The 21,098-nt window shown below is 45.2% G+C and overlaps 1 protein-coding gene and 1 pseudogene across 2 annotated transcripts in view; one reads left to right on the top strand and one right to left on the bottom strand.

The window, feature by feature from the left end:
• Positions 1 to 16,215: 16,215 nt before the first annotated feature.
• LOC311139951 (C-reactive protein-like) lies at positions 16,216 to 17,114 on the top strand (the record flags this gene model as incomplete). The annotated part of the gene is made up of 3 exons (XM_084174948.1): positions 16,216 to 16,304; positions 16,451 to 16,742; positions 16,902 to 17,114. The coding sequence occupies 3 exons, from the start codon at positions 16,216 to 16,218 to the stop codon at positions 17,112 to 17,114; spliced, it is 594 nt and encodes a 197-aa protein (XP_084031074.1).
• A 3,698-nt stretch (positions 17,115 to 20,812) lies between these two features.
• The window catches only part of LOC311139952 (metalloreductase STEAP4-like), a 28,455-nt pseudogene continuing 28,169 nt past the window's right edge, over positions 20,813 to 21,098 (bottom strand). Inside the window, exon 10 of the transcript in view lies at positions 20,813 to 21,056. The product of the transcript in view is annotated as a metalloreductase STEAP4-like (transcript). The remainder of the gene's footprint in view (positions 21,057 to 21,098) is intronic.

Below are 21,098 nucleotides of genomic sequence, written 5' to 3' on the forward strand. Positions count from 1 at the left end.
CACCGCTCCTCCGGACCGTACCCCTCCCACTCCACGAGGTACTGAAGGCCCCCCACCCGACGCCTCGAATCCAGGATGGAACGGACGGAGTATGCCGGGGCCCCCTCGATGTCCAGAGGGGGCGGAGGGACCTCCCGCACCTCAGACTCCTGGAGCGGACCAGACACCACCGGCCTGTGGAGAGAGCATTAATACGGTAATCAGGAGGGAGCAGAAACCAATACGTAACCTTGTTTACTCTCCTCAGGACTTTGAACGGCCCCACAAACCGCGGGCTCACCTTCCGGCAGGGCAAGCAGAAGGACAGGTTCCAGGTCGAGCGCCAAACCCGATCACCCAGTACAAAGACCGGGGCCTCACTGCGGTGGCGGTCAGCGTTGGCCGTCTGGCAACACACGGCGCGCTGGAGGTGGACGTGGGTGGCGTTCCACGTCTCCTCCACGCGCCAAAATCAGTCGTCCACCGCAGGAGCTTCGGTCTGGCTCAGATGCCACGGTGCCAGGACCGGCTGATACCCTAAAACACATCAAAAGGGTAACAGATTAGTGGAGGAGTGGCGGAGAGAGTACTGGGCATATTCGGCCCATGGCAAGAACACCGACCACTCCCCCGGCAGGTCCTGGCAGTAGGACCGCAGGAACCTACCCACATCCTGATTCACCCGTTCCACCTGCCCATTAGATTTGGGGTGGCTGACTCAGAGGTCAGGCTGACTGAGACCCCTAGACGTTCCATGAATGCCTTCCAGACCCTAGATATAAACTGGGGACCCCGGTCAGACACTATGTCCTCTAGCACACCGTAGTGCTGGAAGACGAGAGTAAACAGGGCTTCCGCAGTTTGCAGGGTGGTGGGGAGACCGGGAACAGGAAGGAGGCGGCAGGCTTTAGAGAAGCGGTTCACAACGACCAGGATGGTGGTGTTACCCTGAGAGAGGGTAAGATCAGTTAGAAAATCGATCGATTTTTATTTTTATTTTTATTTTTATTTAACCTTTATTTAACCAAGTAAGCCAGTTGAGAACAAGTTCTCATTTACAATTGCGACCTGGCCAAGATAAAGCAAAGCAGTGCGATAAAAACAACAACAACACAGAGTTACATATGGAATAAACAAAAACGTACAGTCAATAACACAATAGAAAATAGAAAATGTATATGCAGTGTGTGCAAATGTAGTAAGTTAGGAGGTAAGGCAATAAATAGGCCATAGTGCAAAATAATTACAATTTAGTATTAACACTGGAGTGATAGATGTGCAGAAGATGATGTGCAAATAGAGATACTGGGGTGCAAATGAGCAAAATAAATAACAATGTAAATAACAATATGGGGATGAGGTAGTTGGGTGGGCTAATTACAGATGGGCTGTGTACAGGTACAGTGATCGGTAAGCTGCTCTGACAACTGATGCTTAAAGTTAATGAGGGAGATAAGGGTCTCCAGCTTCAGAGATTTTTGTAGTTCGTTCCAGTCATTTGCAGCAGAGAACTGAAAGGAATGGCGGCCAAAGGAGGTGTTGGCTTTGGGGATGACCAGTGAGATATACCTGCTGGAGCGCATACTACAGGTGGGTGTTGCTATGGTGACCAATGAGCTAAGATAAGGCGGGGATTTGCCTAGAAGTGATTTATAGATGACCTGGAGCCAGTGGGTTTGGCGACGAATATGTAGTGAGGGCCAGCCAACGAGAGCGTACAGGTCACAATGGTGGGAAGTATATGGGGCTTTGGGGACAAAACGGATGGCACTGTGATAGACTACATCCAAATTGCTGAGTAGAGTGTTGGAGGCTATTTTGTAAATGACATCGCCGAAGTCAAGGATCGGTAGGATAGTCAGTTTTAAGAGGGCATGTTTAGCAGCATGAGTGAATGAGGCTTTGTTGCGAAACAGGAAGCCGATTCTAGATTTAACTTTGGATTGGAGATGCTTAATGTGAGTCTGGAAGGAGAGTTTACGGTCTAACCAGACACCTAGGTATTTGTAGTTGTCCACATATTCTAAGTCAGACCCGCCGAGAGTAGTGATTCTAGTCGGGCGGGCGGGTGCAAGCAGCATTCAATTGAAGAGCATGCATTTAGTTTTACTAGCGTTTAAGAGCAGTTGGAGGCCACAGAAGGAGTGTTGTATGGCATTGAAGCTCGTTTGGAGGTTTGTTAACACAGTGTCCAATGAAGGGCCAGATGTATACAAAATGGTGTCGTCTGCGTAGAGGTGGATCTGAGCGTCACCAGCAGCAAGAGCGACATCATTGATATACACAGAGAATAGAGTCCATGGCCGTTGTGGAACTGGTAAGGGATGTAACTTACCCGCTGGAAGGTGCCTAGGTGCCATACTCTGGGCGCACACTGAGCAGGAGGAGACATACACCCTCACGTCCTTAGCCAAGGTAGGCCACCAGTACTTCCCGGTCAGGCAGCGCACTGTATGGCCGATGCCTGGGTGACCAGAGGAGGGGGACGTGTGTGCCCAATAGAAAAGACGATCACGGACAATAGAAGGCACGTATAGAAGCCCAGCTGGGCACTGAGGTGGAGAGGGCTCTGTGCGTTAGGCCCGCTCTATGTCCGCGTCCATCGCCCACACCAACGGCGCCACAATGCAAGAGGCCGGGAGTATGGGAGTGTTGTTAATGGGCCTCTCCTCTGTGTCGTACAGCCGTGCATCTGCCTTCACGTTCTTAGTGCCTGGTATATAGGACAGCGTGAAATCAAACCGGGTGAAGAACAAGGCCCACCTGGCCTGGCGAGGGTTCAGCCTCCTCGCTGCCCAGATGTACTCCAGGTTACGGTGGTCAGTCCAGACGAGGAAAGGGTGTTTAGCCCCCTCGAGCCAGTGCCTCCACGCTGTCAGGGCTCTGACAACTGCCAACAGCCCCGATCACCAACGTCATAGTTCTGCTCCGCCGGGCTGAGCTTCTTAGAGAAGAAGTCACAGGGGCAGAGCTTGGGTGGCGTACCCGAGTGTTGGGAGAGGACAGCGCCTACCCCTACCTCGGACGCGTCCACCTCCACTACGAACGGCAATGATGGATCGGGATGGGCCAGTACCGGGGCTGAGGTGAAGAACAGAGCCCTCAGGTTATTGAAAGCCCTGTCAGCCTCAGCAGACCAGCGGAGCCGGAAAGGCTCACCCTTCAACAGAGAGGTGATGGGGGCTGCGACCTTGCCAAAGCCCCGGATAAACCTCTGATAGTAATTGGCAAAGCCAATGAAGCGCTGCACCTCCTTTACCGTTGTCACGAGAATTTTGTTATCTCAATGGTTGAAGTCAAACACTTCTTAAATCTTTGAATAATTCCCAGAGGTGCAAATCTCTAGTTTAAATAAATGAAACAAAGACCCAATTCTGCAATGGTCAGCCTGCAACAAAATGGTCGAACAATATTTTTATGCACACACGTCAGAGGAAAAATCCCACCCAGCTTTAGGCGGGCTGTATTTTTCCACTGTACACATTTTGTAAGCTCAAACCTGGGTTTAGCTCATGTGACTTTCCTCTGCTCTCCTGACCATCAGGTCACACATACATACACACACACATACACACACACACACACACACACACATGTTCTTATCATAGTCTACTCCTTGCTCGGGCAGGCTGCATTTTTTCTCTATCGCTGTTCTCACAATATCCTGCAAGCCTTTTTCACTCCCCCTCTCTGTGTGGGAACCGGTCTCCTGTTATTGGTTTCAGTCATTTTGCACTTCTGCTTGCCTAATTACAAGACACAAATACTCTGTTGCTGGGCAAATATGCATCTTATATAAACACATTTGATTAACTCTCTAAGCTCTAGTCTACTAATAGTCATACATTATTAGTTTAACTGTGGGTGTGACATTTTAGTCACATCTCACTCACATTTCTTTATCAACCGTGGTTGGTCGGCCAATTACGAACGGCTGAAATGCGGTCTCCCGCCATCTCCACACCTGAGGTGGTGATGTCGTATCCGAGGAAGGAGACGGATTGTTGGAAGAAAATACATTTTACAACCAGGGACACATGCTCGGCGCGCATAGTGGAATACACCAAGATGTCATCGATGTAGACCACCACACCGCGACCAAGCATGTCCCGAAACACCTCTTTCACAAAGGACTGGAAGACTGGTGGAGCATTCATCAACCCGTACGGCATCACCAGGTATTCATAATGCCCCGTGGTTGTGCTAAATGGGAGGGGGTGAAACGGGCAGACCCCTTCCAGGACGCCCTCTCGAAGCCAGCAGGTTGTCCAACCGGATGGCCATGTCCACCAGTTGGTTGAAGGTCAGAGTGGTATCCCGGCAGGCTAGCTCCCTTCGGACGTCCTCACGCAGGATGCATCGGAAATGGTCGATGAGGGACCGAACTCCGAAGCCTGCCCGAACAAGGAGAGGAGGCAGCTTTGGAGGAAGTCGTGACACACATTTTAAAAGTTCTGTTGATTTGTTTGATTCCTTTTCTGTTGTTTTAGCCTCATCTCCCTTTCTTTCATTGTATGTACTTGGTATAATGCTATTTTTATGAATGTGTTTTGTTATATCAAAACTTGTGACTGCTATTGTTCACCTGGGTCAAATAAATGTTTATATTTTTATGTTCTTCAATACATATCTACAGTATTAATGAAAACCATGTTGTGGAATTCACTGTTTAGGAATAATTTCTAGAAGAAATCTAAAAATGGTAAGAACTTTTCAAGTTGCAAAAGTGTCTATTATGCTGATGTTTCCTCTTGTGTCAGTATTTCTATGAGGAAGGGAACTGGTGAATAATAACACCTGTTTAGGTCAATAATACCTGTCATGTCTGTATAATATACCTGTTTCCTTTTTGTGTCATAACTGCTGATGATAGAAATGAATGAGGAAACAAGTAGAAGATAAATATTCAGCTCTCTCCCTCACACACACCAACAAGGCACTCTGACAACCCACAAGGCAAGATCATGTATTTTTACTAATTGATGTTAAACCATTGCCCTGTGTAGGGTGCCGTCTTTCGGATGGGACGTCAAACGTTTGTGAGAATGCTATTCATTGACTACAGCTCAGTGTTCAACAACATAGTGCCCTCAAAACTCATCACTAAGCTAAGGACCCTGGGACTAAACACCTCCCTCTGCAACTGGATCCTGGACTTCCTGACGGGCCGCCCCCAGGTGGTTAGGGTAGGTAACAACACATCCGCCACGCTGATCCTCAACACGGGGGCCCCTCAGGGGTGCGTGCTCAGTCCCCTCCTGTACTCATGTCTGCATGGCTAGGTAGGTACGACTCCAACACCATCATTAAGTTTGCCGATGACACAACAGTGGTAGACCTGATCACCGACAACAATGAGACAGCCTATAGGGAGGAGGTCAGAGACCTGGCCGTGTGGTGCCAGGACAACAACCTCTCCCTCAATGTGAACAAGACAAAGGAGATGATTATGGACTACAGGAAAAAGAAGAGGGCTGAGCACACCCCCATTCTCATCGACGGGGCTGTAGTGGAGCAGGTTGAGAGCTTCAAGTTCCTTGGTGTCCACATCACCAACAAACTAACATGGTCCAAGCACACCAAGACAGTCGTGAAGAGGGCAGGACAAAACCTATTCCCCCTAAGGAGACTGAAAAGATTTGGCATGGGTCCTCAGATCCTCAAAAGGTTCCCATGGCACTTATCGTAAAAGTAGGGGTGTTAACCCGTGTCCTGGCTAAATTCTCAATCTGGCCCTCATACCATCATGGCCACCTAATCATCCCCAGCTTCCAATTGGCTCATTCATCCCCTCTCTTCCCCCATGTAACTATTCCCCAGGTCGTTGCTGTAAATGAGAATGTGTTCTCAGTCAACGTACCTGGTAAAATAAGGATTAAATAAATAAACAGCACCTTGAATCTAACTGAAGTGGTCTGCTTATTAGCATACACGGCAAATGTTTTTCATCACAGCTATGCTAAATGGTATATTACTGTTCTGCTCAGTAGCATACAGGGCAGATGTTTTTCATATGCATTAGAAAAAGTTAATTGATTAAGACAAAATAACCGTTTTTTTATTCTTACCAGAAAGAGAAATTCCTACTAGTACTTGTGGTGATTACAACATCCTGTGCTGTTATCGTATCTGAAGATTATGCCTTTGTTAAATGTTTTTCATGAAGAAATGGAATGTTGTTTGTGTTAGTATCAAGAGGGAATGTTTTGGGTGTGACGTCACATATGACAGACAGGAAGTGTGTTGTAGACACGGGGATTGGACAGTAGAGGGAGCCACTCACATCTTGGAAGGTTATATATAAGGGGGGAACAACGACGGAGGGGCAGAACGAGCAGCCATTCCGAGGCGTCGCTCTCTGGGTGTCATGTCACCTGTCATTTATGCTGTAACCTCGTGATTTTAATAAAAGCCTCTAACACGATGCAGCATAGACGGACTCTTTGTTGACAGCAATAATGGCCACCATTCACCCGATACGACATAATGGCGCCCAACGTGGGGCTGGGTTTGCGTCTCTTCCTTGTTTCAGTCAACCGCCAGGCTAACTCGCTTTGAAGCATGGCCAAAAAGGGTGAGTGTTTCTTACCGCTTCGGAGTTTGTTAGATTGGATACGACTTGTGTACACTGGAGAGATGTACCATACGACCTTGCCTCGGGTGGTGTTATTGCTGGTGACTAGAGTCTGCTAAAATGTTATTCCATTGGTAACGGTTGGCAATGGGGAAATTTGGAGCATTAAGATAGATTCCATTGGTAACGGTTGACAATGGGGAAATTTGGAGCATTAAGATAGATTCCATTGGTAACGGGTGGCAATGGGAAATTTAGAGAAGGCCGATATGCGCATTCTTTAGGGCACCGTGAATCTGGTAAAGACCTCGAAGCGAGGCGATTCTTTAGGAATGGGCCATAAAATCCTTGCAACGCGTTCGGTGTGGTAAGGTTGATTCTGGGAATTATAAGCTGGACGGATTATATGCATGTTATGCTCATCGTATAGTTGACGAAGTATATGTGTGGGATAACCTCTCTATGATTATTCAGAACTTACGGCAGCATAAAGTTAGGCGGAGATATGGATAATAATGGACAATGATTTGGCCACGGTGCAGGTTACTTAGGGCTGGGTAGGCCGCAGTTAGCTAGAGGCTAAAGCTAATGTTAATGCTAAATGGGAGTGTGTTTCATGCTACATGGTACATCGTGGCTAAGGCTAATGCTAAATGCTAATTGTGTTGTGTGCTACATGCTAATGTATCCTTAGAGACTCCATTGCGATGGATTAAAGTCTCTTAAACTTGGAACAACGACGGAGGGGCAGAACGAGCAGCCATTCCGAGGCGTCGCTCTCTGGGTGTCATGTCACCTGTCATTTATGCTGTAACCTCGTGATTTTAATAAAAGCCTCTAACACGATGCAGCATAGACGGACTCTTTGTTGACAGCAATAATGGCCACCATTCACCCGATACGACACTGTAACTCAAGGTAAGATAGTCACTGTTATAACTGCAATGAAATATGTAGATAGTGAAACTTATTTTGTTTTGCGGTTTTGTGTTTGCTCACTACTATTTAAACTTTTGCTAGAGTGCACAATTTGCACCTGTTTGTTTTCCCAAGTCGAATGAAATGTAAGCTGAAAAATGCAGATAGTGTTTACTGCTTGAAAATAAAGCGTCCAACATTGAAAAGAACAAGAAATCATTCCATTACAGAACACAACATGTTGTTGTTTCCTGTTTCAGGATCAGGATTCGCTCAGCGGGCGTTACAACCAGCAGCAGTATTTTTGTTGGCCTGCTGACAGACGTCCACCTGTGGGACTACATGTTGTATCCCTGTGAGATCCAGAGGTGCACCAACCAGATGAACTTCACCCCCAGAGACATGATCAACTGGAAGGCCTTGGACTTCCAGACTACAGGCAGAACAGGCAGTCAGACTGTAAACATTATCACTCAAACAAATAATAATCAAGTATCTATTATGCTATCTGGTAACTTTCCATAATTGTGTAAATTGAAAAGGCCATATCACTAGATGTACTTCAGTTGTGCTGACAGTATACCATAAGAAAATGACAATGTAAATAAACGGTGAGCTTACAGTACGTACTGTGTCAGTTGCATGATTTAGCTGTCAGTGCATGGTTCTATCATGCTAGGATAAATATAACCTTGTTACGGATGTCAGGGCTGCACTAAGGTGTGAAATTAAACATTAGTGCAAAAGCAGGATGTAAGCCAGTGTGTTTCACAGTGTTACTGGTGTTGTTACAACTTAATACCGTCCTGAAGATATGCACTAATATCTCATTTTGTAGATCAGCGTTCACCCATGCCCTACACACACACACACACACACAAACTGCTGCACCCTGCAGCAAAAAATAACAATCTAAAATTAACACCAGCAATCTGATAATATGAGAATAACATGTGCACTCACACACACACACACACACACACACACACACACACACACACACACATGCGATATGGTAATATGAGAGTAATGTGAAAACTGTGGCCCAAAGCAGAATGTTTTACAGGAAGCATCCTATTATCCAGCATCTAACAGCATCTGCAATCTCAGATAACGTATTTGTGTGTGTGTGTGTGTGTGTGTATGTGTGTGTGTGTGTGTGTGTGTGTGTGTGTGTGTGTGTATGTGCGTGTGTGTGGATAGGATTGGTTTTCAACATCTGGGACCATACTAAGATAATGTTTGTTGCCAAACATTCTTATCTGAGAAGAAGCCATGTAAACCGTAGCTATAACTAATCGTTTGTTAGGAAGGTTTAACAGTAGAAAAACAACAACTACAGGTCATATCCCAATACTCACCTTTTATTCCCAGATGTTGATACAGAAACACCACTGAGGATTCAAATACTACACACAAAGTTTAGAGAACATTCATCCCTCATCATTTTCTTATCAAATCCTAAACTGTGTTTTCTGCCTATTTAATTGATTAAACTGCAGTTATTCATGTTCTGTGGCAGTATTTGGCTTGATGTGAATTCATTCCACAGACAAACTAAATCTCGGCAATCCCCTGCAGCACTGGCCAGACGAAAGTAATTGTGAGTACCTCAGGCCACCGGAGTCTGTCTGGCTGGAGTGAAGATGGTACGTGTAGGGACTGCACTCCCTGCGCAGGCTTTTTGCTCCACCCCCTCCCCCATCCGAACAGAAGGCCAGCCCTCATGGCCCATGAACACAACGACCGTAGGAGTACCATCGAGAGCATACTGTCATCACAGCCTGGCACGGCAACTTCACCGCCACGGACCACAAGGCTCTTCAGAGGTTGATACGTGCAGCCAAACACACCATTGGGTGCACACTGCCTGCCCTACAGGATACCTACAACACCAGGTGTCACAGGAAGGCCAAGAAGATCATCAGGGACCCCAGCCACCCAAGCCACGCCCTGTTCTCCCCGCTTCACTCAGACGCAGGCAGTACAGGAGCATCATGGCAAAAACTGAAAGACTGGCCAATAGTTTCTACCCTCAAACAATCAGGCTGCTGAATAAACACAACTAGTCAGCTATCTGCTCCCCTCCTCCCCCCTGATACTCCCCCTACGGGCATCCCCCGCTACTCCTCCCAATGGATATTCCCCCCCCCCCAACTGACATTTTACTCTGCCCCCACCCCAATGACATTCATCACTGTTGCAGATTATTACTTTTAAAAAATGGTTTTATTAAAATGTTTCTTGTTTTTATTTCACTCAATGGTAATGCTCCGCCTATGGTCATTCCACCCCACCCCCTCAACAGTCTTTACTTTGCTTCCACCACAATGGACATTTATTTATTCCCCACTGCCACAGTTGTTATTATGTATGTTGTGCTTTTTCTATTTCTATTGTTGTTTTTTATTACTATTTTCGTTATTTTATTTCACTTAATCCTGCATGTTGGAGCTTGAAGCCTAAGATTTTCACTGTACTCTGCAATCACACCTGCAACCCTGTACATGTGACTATTAAACACTGAATCTCTGAATCTGAATCTGAACTCAGGAAGTACAACATCGACATTGCAGCGCTCAGTGAAAACTGCTCACATGGATAAGACTCTCACAGAGGTTGGTGAGTGCTATACTTTCTTCTTGAAGGGTATTCTGGAAGATGTTCGCTGTGACAAACCTCACTCCTCCAGCGCATCACTGAATCCCCTGTTGCAATGGACGCAGACAATGAAGCAAAGAAGGCCCTCTATAAAGCTCTCGACACTGCCATTCAAAACACACCACACACAGACAACTACTCCTCATGGGAGACTTCAATGCCAGGGTGGGTTCCGAACACCAGATCTGGGACTAAATCAAATCCAATCAAAGTTTATTGGTCGCGTACACAGTTTAGAAGATGTTAGCGGGTGCAGCGAAATGCTTCTGTTACTAGGTCCTAACAGTGCAGCAAAAATGTCAAATAAGTAAACAAATAATAATCAAAAACAAGAAACAAGAAATCACGAACTAGGCCGGCATGGGGTGGGTAAGATGAACAGCAACGGGCTGAGGCTACTCTCCCTATGCTCCGAAAACCACCTGGTGATCACCAACACCATGTTCCAGTTGAAGGACAAATACAAGACCACTTGGCAACACCCTTGCTCCAAACACTGGCACCACCTAGATTACATCATCGTCCGTTAGTGCGACCAAAAAGAGGTGCTAGTGACCCGAGCCATGCGTGGGGCGGAATGCTGGACTGATCACTGTATGATCAAATCCAAGCTCCGCATTGAGATCCGTCCACGCCATCCAAGTAAGGCCCTAAATAAGAGACTCAACTGTAATGCGAATGAACATCTTGAAAACAGCGGAAGCGCTATGGGTGAGTAAAGGCACTATTTGTCAATTAACTTGTAATTAAACACTAGCAAATATTGAATGTTGTTAGTTATGATATTTTATTGTATTGCTCAATTTACTTTTTTCATATTTAGCACAGAAACTAGCTAGCTATGTTAGCTAACTAGAAACTTAAGCAGGCACGTCTCACTAGCTAGCTAGCTAGCTTAGCTGGCTAATGTTAGCTAACCTAGATAGGCAAACTGTTATCTAATGTCGTTTATTTTGTTGTATATCAGGATTTAAATGGACCTACTCATATGTAATGCTGCTGATCGATAGATGGAGAAATTCTAAAGACAAATTTGAGAGCCCTGTGATCAAGAAGAGAGAGGCCTGGGAAATTGTAGCTTGAATGCTGCAAGAGAAAAGTTATACTGTGACCTGGGAGACATGCAATGCGAAGTGGAGGAGTCTGAAGCACAGGTGTGTGTTGCTATGTATCAACCTCTCTTTGACTTTCTCCTCTTTCTTTCCTTTGTCCTCTTTCTTTTATATTGCTCACCTGTTCTCTCACTATTTCAGTTACTTACACACACACGGAAAGAAAGAGAGCAGCAGCTGCTTAGTGTCATGTAACTATTGTTAATGTTCATTCATGATGCTAAATTGTGTGTCACACAGGTACAAGGCCATCCTTGATGGTCATCAGAAGACGGGGCAGGGGAGAAGGAAGTGGGAGTTCTACTCCATCATGGAGAAGGTCCTCACTGGTGATCCTGCGGTGACCCCCGCAGTCATTATGTTATTTTTTCCCACACTGCATCCCACACCAACATCACTACATAAACACAACATAAAGCACACAATACTAATTACACTGTCACTCAACCCAGCACCTCCGCAGACACCCTACACACAGCACGCTACAGTAACACTGATACCCTCTCACCCTCTCCCTCTACTACAACACCTTATAACCCTCATGCCAACACCACTCCCCGCACTCAACCCAAAAAGAAGACCAAAGGAGATGCCTGAGGCAAAACTGGACAATATCATCGCACTTCAGAAACATACACTTCAAGCACAGAGTGAGAGGAACAATATTCTTAAACAGTTTACAGCTGCACTCCGGAATTTCAAAGAACAGTAGCCTAAATCTATTTATTTATTTATTGTTTAATTGTACACTAATAATGAATTCTCCTGAGATTTTCCTTGACTGTATGTTTAACTGAAATTGTTTTGGAACATGTTTTATTCAAATAGAAACTTAAATAACACAAATGCAAATATGTTTCTAATATATTCCAATAATAATTTATTGATTAAATGTGGTTATGTACTATACTGTTTTTGGTAGGTGGACGTCAGTGATGGGTGGGTGAATGTGTGTGGTTGGGTATTTATGTGTGTGTGATTGTAGATGTGTGTTGTAGCTTAGCGCAGCCTCATCAGGTTGTCCCTCTTCAGTATTGCTGCCTGTCGAACAGCTGCCCTTTGGGGGTCTGGGGCATGGTCAGGGACGGGGTCAATGGGGGGCCTCCACTGGTACTTCCTCCGTTATCTCTGCATGGATCAGGACCATGTTGTGAGAACACATGCACTGGCAATCACATGGTACTTTGTTTAGAAGGCACATGTCCAAGTGTAGCAGTCTCCTCCACTTGAGTATCCCAAACGCCCTATCAATGTGTCCGCGTGTTGAACTGTGGACCTGGTTGCAATGCTTTTGTTCATCTTCAGGGTGGCCGTTGTTTCTGAATGGGACAATTAAATCCCCGAGCAGATGGTATTGTGTTGGTCTCCAGGTGGGCCTTGATGTCGCTGGTCCTGTACACTCTGGCATTGTGCACAGAACCAGCATTCGCTGTGTAGATGTTTGTAAACATGAGCTGGCTGTTGCACACTGCCTGGAGTTGGAAGCTGGTATGGCTCTTTCTGTTTCTGTAGGCATCCCTGTTGTTAGAGGGTCCCCTGATGGTAATGTGGGTGCCATCTATACACCCAATCACCCTAGGGAACCTCGTCTTTCTCTCGAACGTGGCCTCTACCACTGGCAGCTGCTCTACAGAAGGCCACTTCACATATTCAGGCACCAGCTGGGTGAGGCCCGTGACCACTTGAATGAAGTGGTGATGCAATGTTCCTTTGCTGAGGTTGAACTGGTCCACCACTCCCCTGAAACATTCCTGGTTGGCCATCAGCCACAGGGAGGCCAACACCCTATTTTCAATGGGTCCACCTCTATGAGACACTAGAGGAGCCAGGTCCTCATACAGAATCTGGAACAAAGCAAAATAAGAATCTGATAGATCTGTCTTTCAGCTGAGAAAACTCAACAATCTTGAGTAATCTGTTATTCATTGGTGTTGTTGATTACTGCACAATTGCAATGCAAAATCTGCCAGTAGATGGAGACAGTAGCCTATTGATAGGCAGCTTACAAAGGTTTACAGTGCAGAGTATCTTTAATAGTAGGATATAACATATGAGGATGGTGTTACTAAATTAATTAATGATTGGTAAAACTTTTTACATCTGGACAGTGAAACATCATGTATTGGCCTATGTTTCGATATGGAAATATACATTTTTTCCCCTTCATTTAATTCAGTTGCATAAAAGGCAATTCTACTGACCAAACAACGCAAATGGACACTGCAAAGCTGTGGTTGGCTAGCTAGCTAGATCATGGAGGCTGGGCTTGTTTGTATTATTTAAGAGGAGTACGCACATATCATAAATAATACATCTGATACAAAATATAATATCGGAATGTATTGCAAATTATCTGGAAGGTCTCCTGACCAATCCGAAAGTGAGACCGAAAGGAGTGGTCACTGTATGTCGGGATCACCTCCTCCACATAATTCAGTATTCTACCGGACTCATCTTCAATCCCATAAATAGCAACTGCTAGTAGGGGAAATAGTGCTTCAATAGGATTGAGAACAAAATCGAAAAAATCTTTCACAATTGTTACAGCTGCAGCAAGCACAGCTGCTCTTCTTGCCAAATCCATTTCAGCTTGCCAAGACTAACAGAAATTGAACGTTAAAAACGTTCAACAAATTCTGTTGAAAACAAACATAGTTCGCTGCGAGCGTTCGCAAACCAAATCCTTGTTGAACACACCTATGGTCTTCTCCTACCTCTCTGTCGGCCTCCAAGTCAATACCCAGAAGACATAAATAATTGCTCAACTCTCATCTGCATCCCCCAGTGTTCCCCTCAAAGTGGTACCCCATTTCATCTACCTCCATTCTATGTGCTCCGTTGGCAACAAAATCCACACTCTATTTAGAATCCAGGGCTAACCTGGGAGGACAGAGTACCCAACATCGAGATCCTCGCCAACACCAAGTAGTCCTGCATTGAGGCAAGCATGGTTAAATGACACCTTTACTGGCTCGGCCACGTGATCCACATGCCTGATCACCGCCTCCCCCGCTGAGTTCTCTACCGCCAACTCAACACAGCCAAATGCTCCACTGGAGGACCTGCTGAAGCGCTGCGACATAAATCCCTCCAGCCTGGAAACCCTAGCACTGGTCAGTACACCTGTACCAGAGGCGTTCAGCACCTGGAAGACTTTATCTTACAAAGGAGATGAAAGAGACACACCCAGAGACACCAATACGCAGCCGGGATAATGCAATTCGACGGCCAACACAGCTGCACCAGTGTTGCTCTCTCATCGGCCTCCACAAGCCAGATGAAGTGCACGAGCTCCAAAAGATCTAACCCACCCATCCCCAAGGGGAGCATCGTCATCATCGTCTTCGATGGACAACCAAGATGGTGTTTGTGTGTGTTTGTTTATGTGCGTGATACTAATAAAAAAATCAACAACGTATGTTTTATAGTGTCAAGTATGGTTTAAATGCCAGGATGTTATACTCCTTTCGGCTCTTCATCTAGTAGAATTCGATGCACACTTTTCCACAATGTATTTGAAGAGGTGGGCTGTGATTTATAGGCCCTAGTTCTCTTCAAGTAGCCAAACAACTGTGTTGCGGTTGTAGCATACTGCATGCTTTTTACTAAACGGTACTTGCTAAATAGTATGCCACGATGAGTACATAGTATGCAATTTAAGTATGTAGTACGCTAGTATCTGTATTTGGATACGGCAACTCTCAGGAAACAGAAAAGCTCATCCGAGGATAGCTGTCCAGTTCCTCTGCAGTCAGTGAAACAGGATCAGAGACATGACACCCAATACCTATATAGTGCACTACTTTCACTGCACCAAATACCCTAGTTTCACTCCTAATAATAACTAAAGTATTTTATCTCTGAACACTCCCCCCTCCCATACACCCAATTGGCCGGGGTCAAAAGTAGTGCACTAATAATGGAATAGGGTCCCATTTGGGATGCAGACACAGTATGCCATTCACTTCATCCAGGGAGAACCTGTGTCTGTTATCCATCTACAGAGATGTTGCCTAACAGGAAACAATATATCCCCAAGAGCAGGATGAAGTGTATCCTAGACACTGAAGCCAGTTTAGCATTTTTCGCCCTAGTGTTTAAAGTTAGGATTTGGGAAGGGTAAACTCATCCTAGATATGCACCGGTTTTATGGTACGTAGAAGATTAATAGCATACAGGGCAAGCCATGCGACAAAAAAAAGGTAATTGATGGAGTTAATAATGAACTTAGAGGACTCATCATGGATAAAACCTGTTTTTGTATGGACATTGCCATTGGGGGCTTCCACCACCAATATTAGCTTTATGCTTTTTCAAATACAAAAGCAGAAGAAAATGGACTACTTTAAAATGGAGATGGCCTCAATGGCACTTCCCTTGTTCTCACAGACACCCTACTGAAATATACAAAGATGGGTCCTCTAACTAACTCTATGGACCAGACTTGAATGTAACTCTTTCAACTAGCTGCCTTGAACGCAGCTCCTCTATTAACTCAACGTGCACCAGCTGCTACTCATTGCCAATCAGCCGCCACACCTGTCCTCCCTCGCCTTCATTACCACTGCCACCACTACTTATATCTGACCAAACTAACATTATTTCTCTCTATTCTGCAGTGCATGACACTGCTATAGAAACAGTTAATTGATTAAGAGAAAAAAAGTGTCCTTACCCAATGGAGAAATTCCTACTAGTACTTGTGGTGATTACAACATGCTGTGCTGTACTTCAAGGTAAAATAGTCACTGTGTTAAAGGTAATGAAAGTAAATAACCAACTTATTTTGTCATGTTGGGGATTTTGTTTGGTCAGTATTTAAACCCTTGCTAGAGTGAGCTTTGTAGCAGTTTTTCTAAGTGGGTTGAAATGTAAATATTTAAGACTACATAGACTAAAGGTGAAATTAATAAAGCTGTTTTGATCAGGTAACTTTTTCACTACGTTCTGTCTGCAGACCTCTCAGGTAAGATGTTTACCTTTCCAAAAGAGACCAACACTGCTCAGGTGAGCCTAATGACCTCTCGAGAGAAGTTCACTGCCATCACCGTTTGCCTCCGGTAAACACTGACATCTCACACACTGAACTGAAGTTCTTATTTTTATTGACTAATGTTTAACTCATTAAAACAAATGGCTGGTATGTTAACTTTTTGCTAATTGTTTGATATCATGAACCTTTAACAGTTTCTCCCTGTCTCTCCAGGTTCTTCACGGACCTCAGAAGGAACCACATCCTGTTCTCTCTTGCCACACCTACTAAAGGTGAAGCTTTTGTCCTCTTCAAGAGGACGGCGGCAGGCGAACTTGAACAACGTTCCAAGTACGGCATAACAATCTTTGATGGCCAGGACTACACCCTCAACACCTGGCACTCTATCTGTGCCACCTGGGCCTCTGAGACAGGCATTGGACAGCTGTGGCTGGATGGCAAACCCAGCACCAGGAAATTCCTCCAATCTGAAGCCATCAAAGGAAAAACCATCATCCTTGGACAGGTAGGATTATTACAAAACCATGGCTGTTTTAAATTAAACCCTATTTCCCATACAGTGTTACTTTCGGCCACATACAGTAGTGCTCTAGTGAAATAAAGCATGTAACACTGAACAGAACAAGTGAGCATTCGATTACTGAACAAATGTTTACTGTTTCAGGAGCTGTTTAAGTTTGGCAGGTTTTTTGCCAGGCAGCAGTCGTTCGTTGGCATGCTGACTGATGTCCACATGTGGGACAACCTGCGGTCTCCCTATGAGATCCAGAGGTACACTAACCAGACAAATTTCACCTCTGGAAACGCTCTCAACTGGGGGGCCCTGAACTACCAGACTTCAGGTCAAGTACTGCTGGAGAACAAGCAGTCCAACTAACCATTCAAACGTTTAATAAACCAAATCAACTTTCTATCATGCTGTCTGGTAATTCACAATTACAATGCCATACTGGTCTTTCCGGACTGGTCTAATCTGTTGTGTGGACAACATATAAGGAACTGACATTCTCCCTACAGTAGACTGCAATTGGATGAGCGTAACAAATCCACCAGCAATATGTTTGAGTAATATACAAACTCTTGCCCAAAGCAGAACATTAAACCAGAGGCCTCGTATTATCCAGCATTATTTACAAACTATCGGCAATTTTAGGTGGGTAGGGTTGGTTTTCAACATTTGAGATCATACTAAGATAATTGGTGTCTTCACGCAGCTACATTACGTCCCCATAATGCAACACGCTTTGAAAGGCGGTGGCCAAAGAAATGAGTTCACGCAGGCTGTTTACCACTAGGGTTCCTGTCTGCTTAATGGGGTGGCTCTCCCATAGACCCCAATGTGATAGCAGCTGGGTCTGGTCTACTTTGTTAATTTCAATTGAACCAGCGCGTGGGATGTCTCGATTCCTCTTCGTTCTCTGACGTTGACAACCATGGTCGTAACCGCCTTTCAAAGTGTTACATTATGGATAAAAATCTTCAGACTTGCGCCTACATGTCGACTTGTGTGAACTTCACAAAAACCATGTGATGAAAGATCATGCAGTTAGTCTCCTTCAAGTCGCTGCAGTTGCTTTTCAGCAACATGGAGCCATCTGCGTTGTGGGAGGCAATATTTGTCAACCAATTTAGTTTGGGAATGTGACTAACAGGAACTGACTGTCGCGATTCTAAAGCTACAGGGAATACAAATTAGTGATATTTGAGACTTCTTTAGCTGCTTTTTAATTGTACATACGGTGTCAGTAATGTTTAACATTTATGAACTTCTAGAAACAACAGCTATGTTGACACTGCCATGTTCTGAGCCTTGCGGTTGGAAAACCATTATGGTGTCTGACTTGTCTGTTGCAGATGCACCTCCCTCGACTTTACTCGCTGACTTCCGTCTACTTCGTTAACCTTACTGTTGGAACACAAATGTAACCCCACTTACAAAGAGGGCCGTTATCAAATTCAGACCAATGTTACACACCCAGAGAATTAATGGATTACAAATCAACCCAGTTTATGGAAACTGTGTCCTGTGCAAACAATGGCACCATCGCGGACACTATCCTGGAAGAAACTGCAGCTAAACTTTTTTTTTTTTTTTGTGGGGGACATCCAGCAAACATTCTCGTTGGACATGTCAAGGTTGAGCACGCAAATGCAGAAGGTAAGCAAGTTGATTTATTAGCTAGATTTATAAAATAAATTGATACATTGTGTGTAGACTGAACATTTATTTCATTAGCCAAGTATCAGTTCATAGTCAGCATGTTGCCTTAATACAACGTACATATTATTACGTACATATTATTACATACCTACCTATCTGAAAGCCGTAATGGATTGGTTGTAGTTGCACTTTCAAATACAATAAATGTTTTGTACCAAATTTGTTTGTCCAAAACAAATTACCTATAATTACTTTGTTTGCTGTTACACCTGCCAATACACTCTAGTGATGCGTTCTACTTCATCAACGTAAAAACTGATGACAATTAAGAATGACGGGACCGTCATTTGCAGTTCTATAAAATCATTTTTTCTAGTGCTCCTAAATTGCTGAGGAGAAACACTTTCAGGAAAAAATAATACCGCTGTCCATGTTTACCAAAAAGATCTATCTGGGGATAATGTCCATCTCCTCTGCAGTCAGTGAAGGAGGATAAGCGCTCCAGTATGCCTTCAGGACATAAAATCGTTTGTCTGTTTGCCAAAACCAGGGAAAACCTGTCTGTTCCCCATCTAAAGATGTTGCCTAACAGTAAACAATATATATCGGGAGTAGGATGAAGTGTATCCTAGACACTGATCTGAAGTCAGTTTTTCATTTGCTGCCCTAATAGTTAAAGATAGCATTTGTGAAGGGTAGATCTGTACCTGTGGGCAAGATACAGTGACCCTGTGGAGTTTTAAAATATACACTGCTCAAAAAAATAAAGGGAACACTAAAATAACACATCCTAGATCTGAATGAATGAAATCTTATTAAATACTTTTTTCTTTACATAGTTGAATGTGCTGACAACACAATCACACACAAATTATCAATGGAAATCAAATGTATCAACCCATGGAGGTCTGGATTTGGAGTCACACACTCAAAATTAAAGTGGAAAACCACACTACAGGCTGATCCAACTTTGATGTAATGTCCTTAAAACAAGTCAAAATGAGGCTCAGTAGTGTGTGTGGCCTCCACGTGCCTTTATGACCTCCCTACAACGCCTGGGCATGCTCCTGATGAGGTGGCGGATGGTCTCCTGAGGGATCTCCTCCCAGACCTGGACTAAAGCATCTGCCAACTCCTGGACAGTCTGTGGTGCAACGTGGCGTTGGTGGATGGAGTGAGACATGATGTCCCAGATGTGCTCAATTGGATTCAGGTCTGGGGAACGGGCGGGCCAGTCCATAGCATCAATGCCTTCCTCTTGCAGGAACTGCTGACACACTCCAGCCACATGAGGTCTAGCATTGTCTTGCATTAGGAGGAACCCAGGGCCAACCGCACCAGCATATGGTCTCACAAGGGGTCTGAGGATCTCATCTCGGTACCTAATGGCAGTCAGGCTACCTCTGGCGAGCACATGGAGGGCTGTGTGGCCCCCCAAAGAAATGCCACCCCACACCATGACTGACCGGTCATGCTGGAGGATGTTGCAGAACGTTCTCCACGGCGTCTCCAGACTCTGTCACGTCTGTCACGTGCTCAGTGTGAACATGCTTTCATCTGTGAAGAACACAGGGCGCCAGTGGCGAATTTGCCAATCTTGGTGTTCTCTGGCAAATGCCGAACGTCCTGCACGGTGTTGGGCTGTAAGCACAACCCCCACCTGTGGACGTCGGGCCCTCATACCACCCTCATGGAGTCTGTTTCTGACCGTTTGAGCAGACACATGCACATTTGTGGCCTGCTGGAGGTCATTTTGCAGGGCTCTGGCAGTGCTCCTCCTGCTCCTCCTTGCACAAAGGCGGAGGTAGCGGTCCTGCTGCTGGGTTGTTGCCCTCCTACGGCCTCCTCCACGTCTCCTGATGTACTGGCCTGTCTCCTGGTAGCGCCTCCATGCTCTGGACACTACGCTGACAGACACAGCAAACCTTCTTGCCACAGCTCGCATTGATGTGCCATCCTGGATGAGCTGCACTACCTGAGCCACTTGTGTGGGTTGTAGACTCTGTCTCATGCTACCACTAGAGTGAAAGCACCGCCAGCATTCAAGTGACCAAAACATCAGCCAGGAAGCATAGGAACTGAGAAGTGGTCTGTGGTCACCACCTGCAGAACCACTCCTTTATTGGGGGTGTCTTGCTAATTGCCTATAATTTCCACCTGTTGTCTATTCCATTTGCACAACAGCATGTGAAATGTATTGTCAATCAGTGTTGCTTCCTAAGTGGACAGTTTGATTTCACAGAAGTGTGATTGACTTCGAGTTACATTGTGTTGTTTAAGTGTTCCCTTTTATTTTTTTGAGCAGTGTATATTTGCATAGCATCTTACTCATTTAGCAGAAGCTCTTGTTAAGACTTACTTACGTGCATTCAACTAAGGTATGTAAAAACAACCATTTATCACAGGAGTTATTTTCAGAGGTGGCTGCTTTTTGTCTCCTGCCCCCCTGCCACCCCTCTCTCCCAGCCCTGGCGTATACGGGTGATGCTGCGGTCCACACGGGGTGATGAGCAGCAGCACCACAGAGGGAAGGACCAGACACTGCATGTAGCCTGGTGCGGTGTACCACTTGTAGGTGGAGGAACGCAGGAACTTGTTCCAGCCATACAGTAAGCCATGGGCTGTATACAACCGCGGAGTCAGATGGCCCAGCTTGGACTGGTGGGGGAGAGCACATGTCAAATCATGACGTATTGATTT

Source organism: Coregonus lavaretus (genome assembly GCF_964263955.1).
Source record: "Coregonus lavaretus genome assembly, chromosome: 13".
NCBI lineage: Eukaryota > Metazoa > Chordata > Actinopteri > Salmoniformes > Salmonidae > Coregonus > Coregonus lavaretus.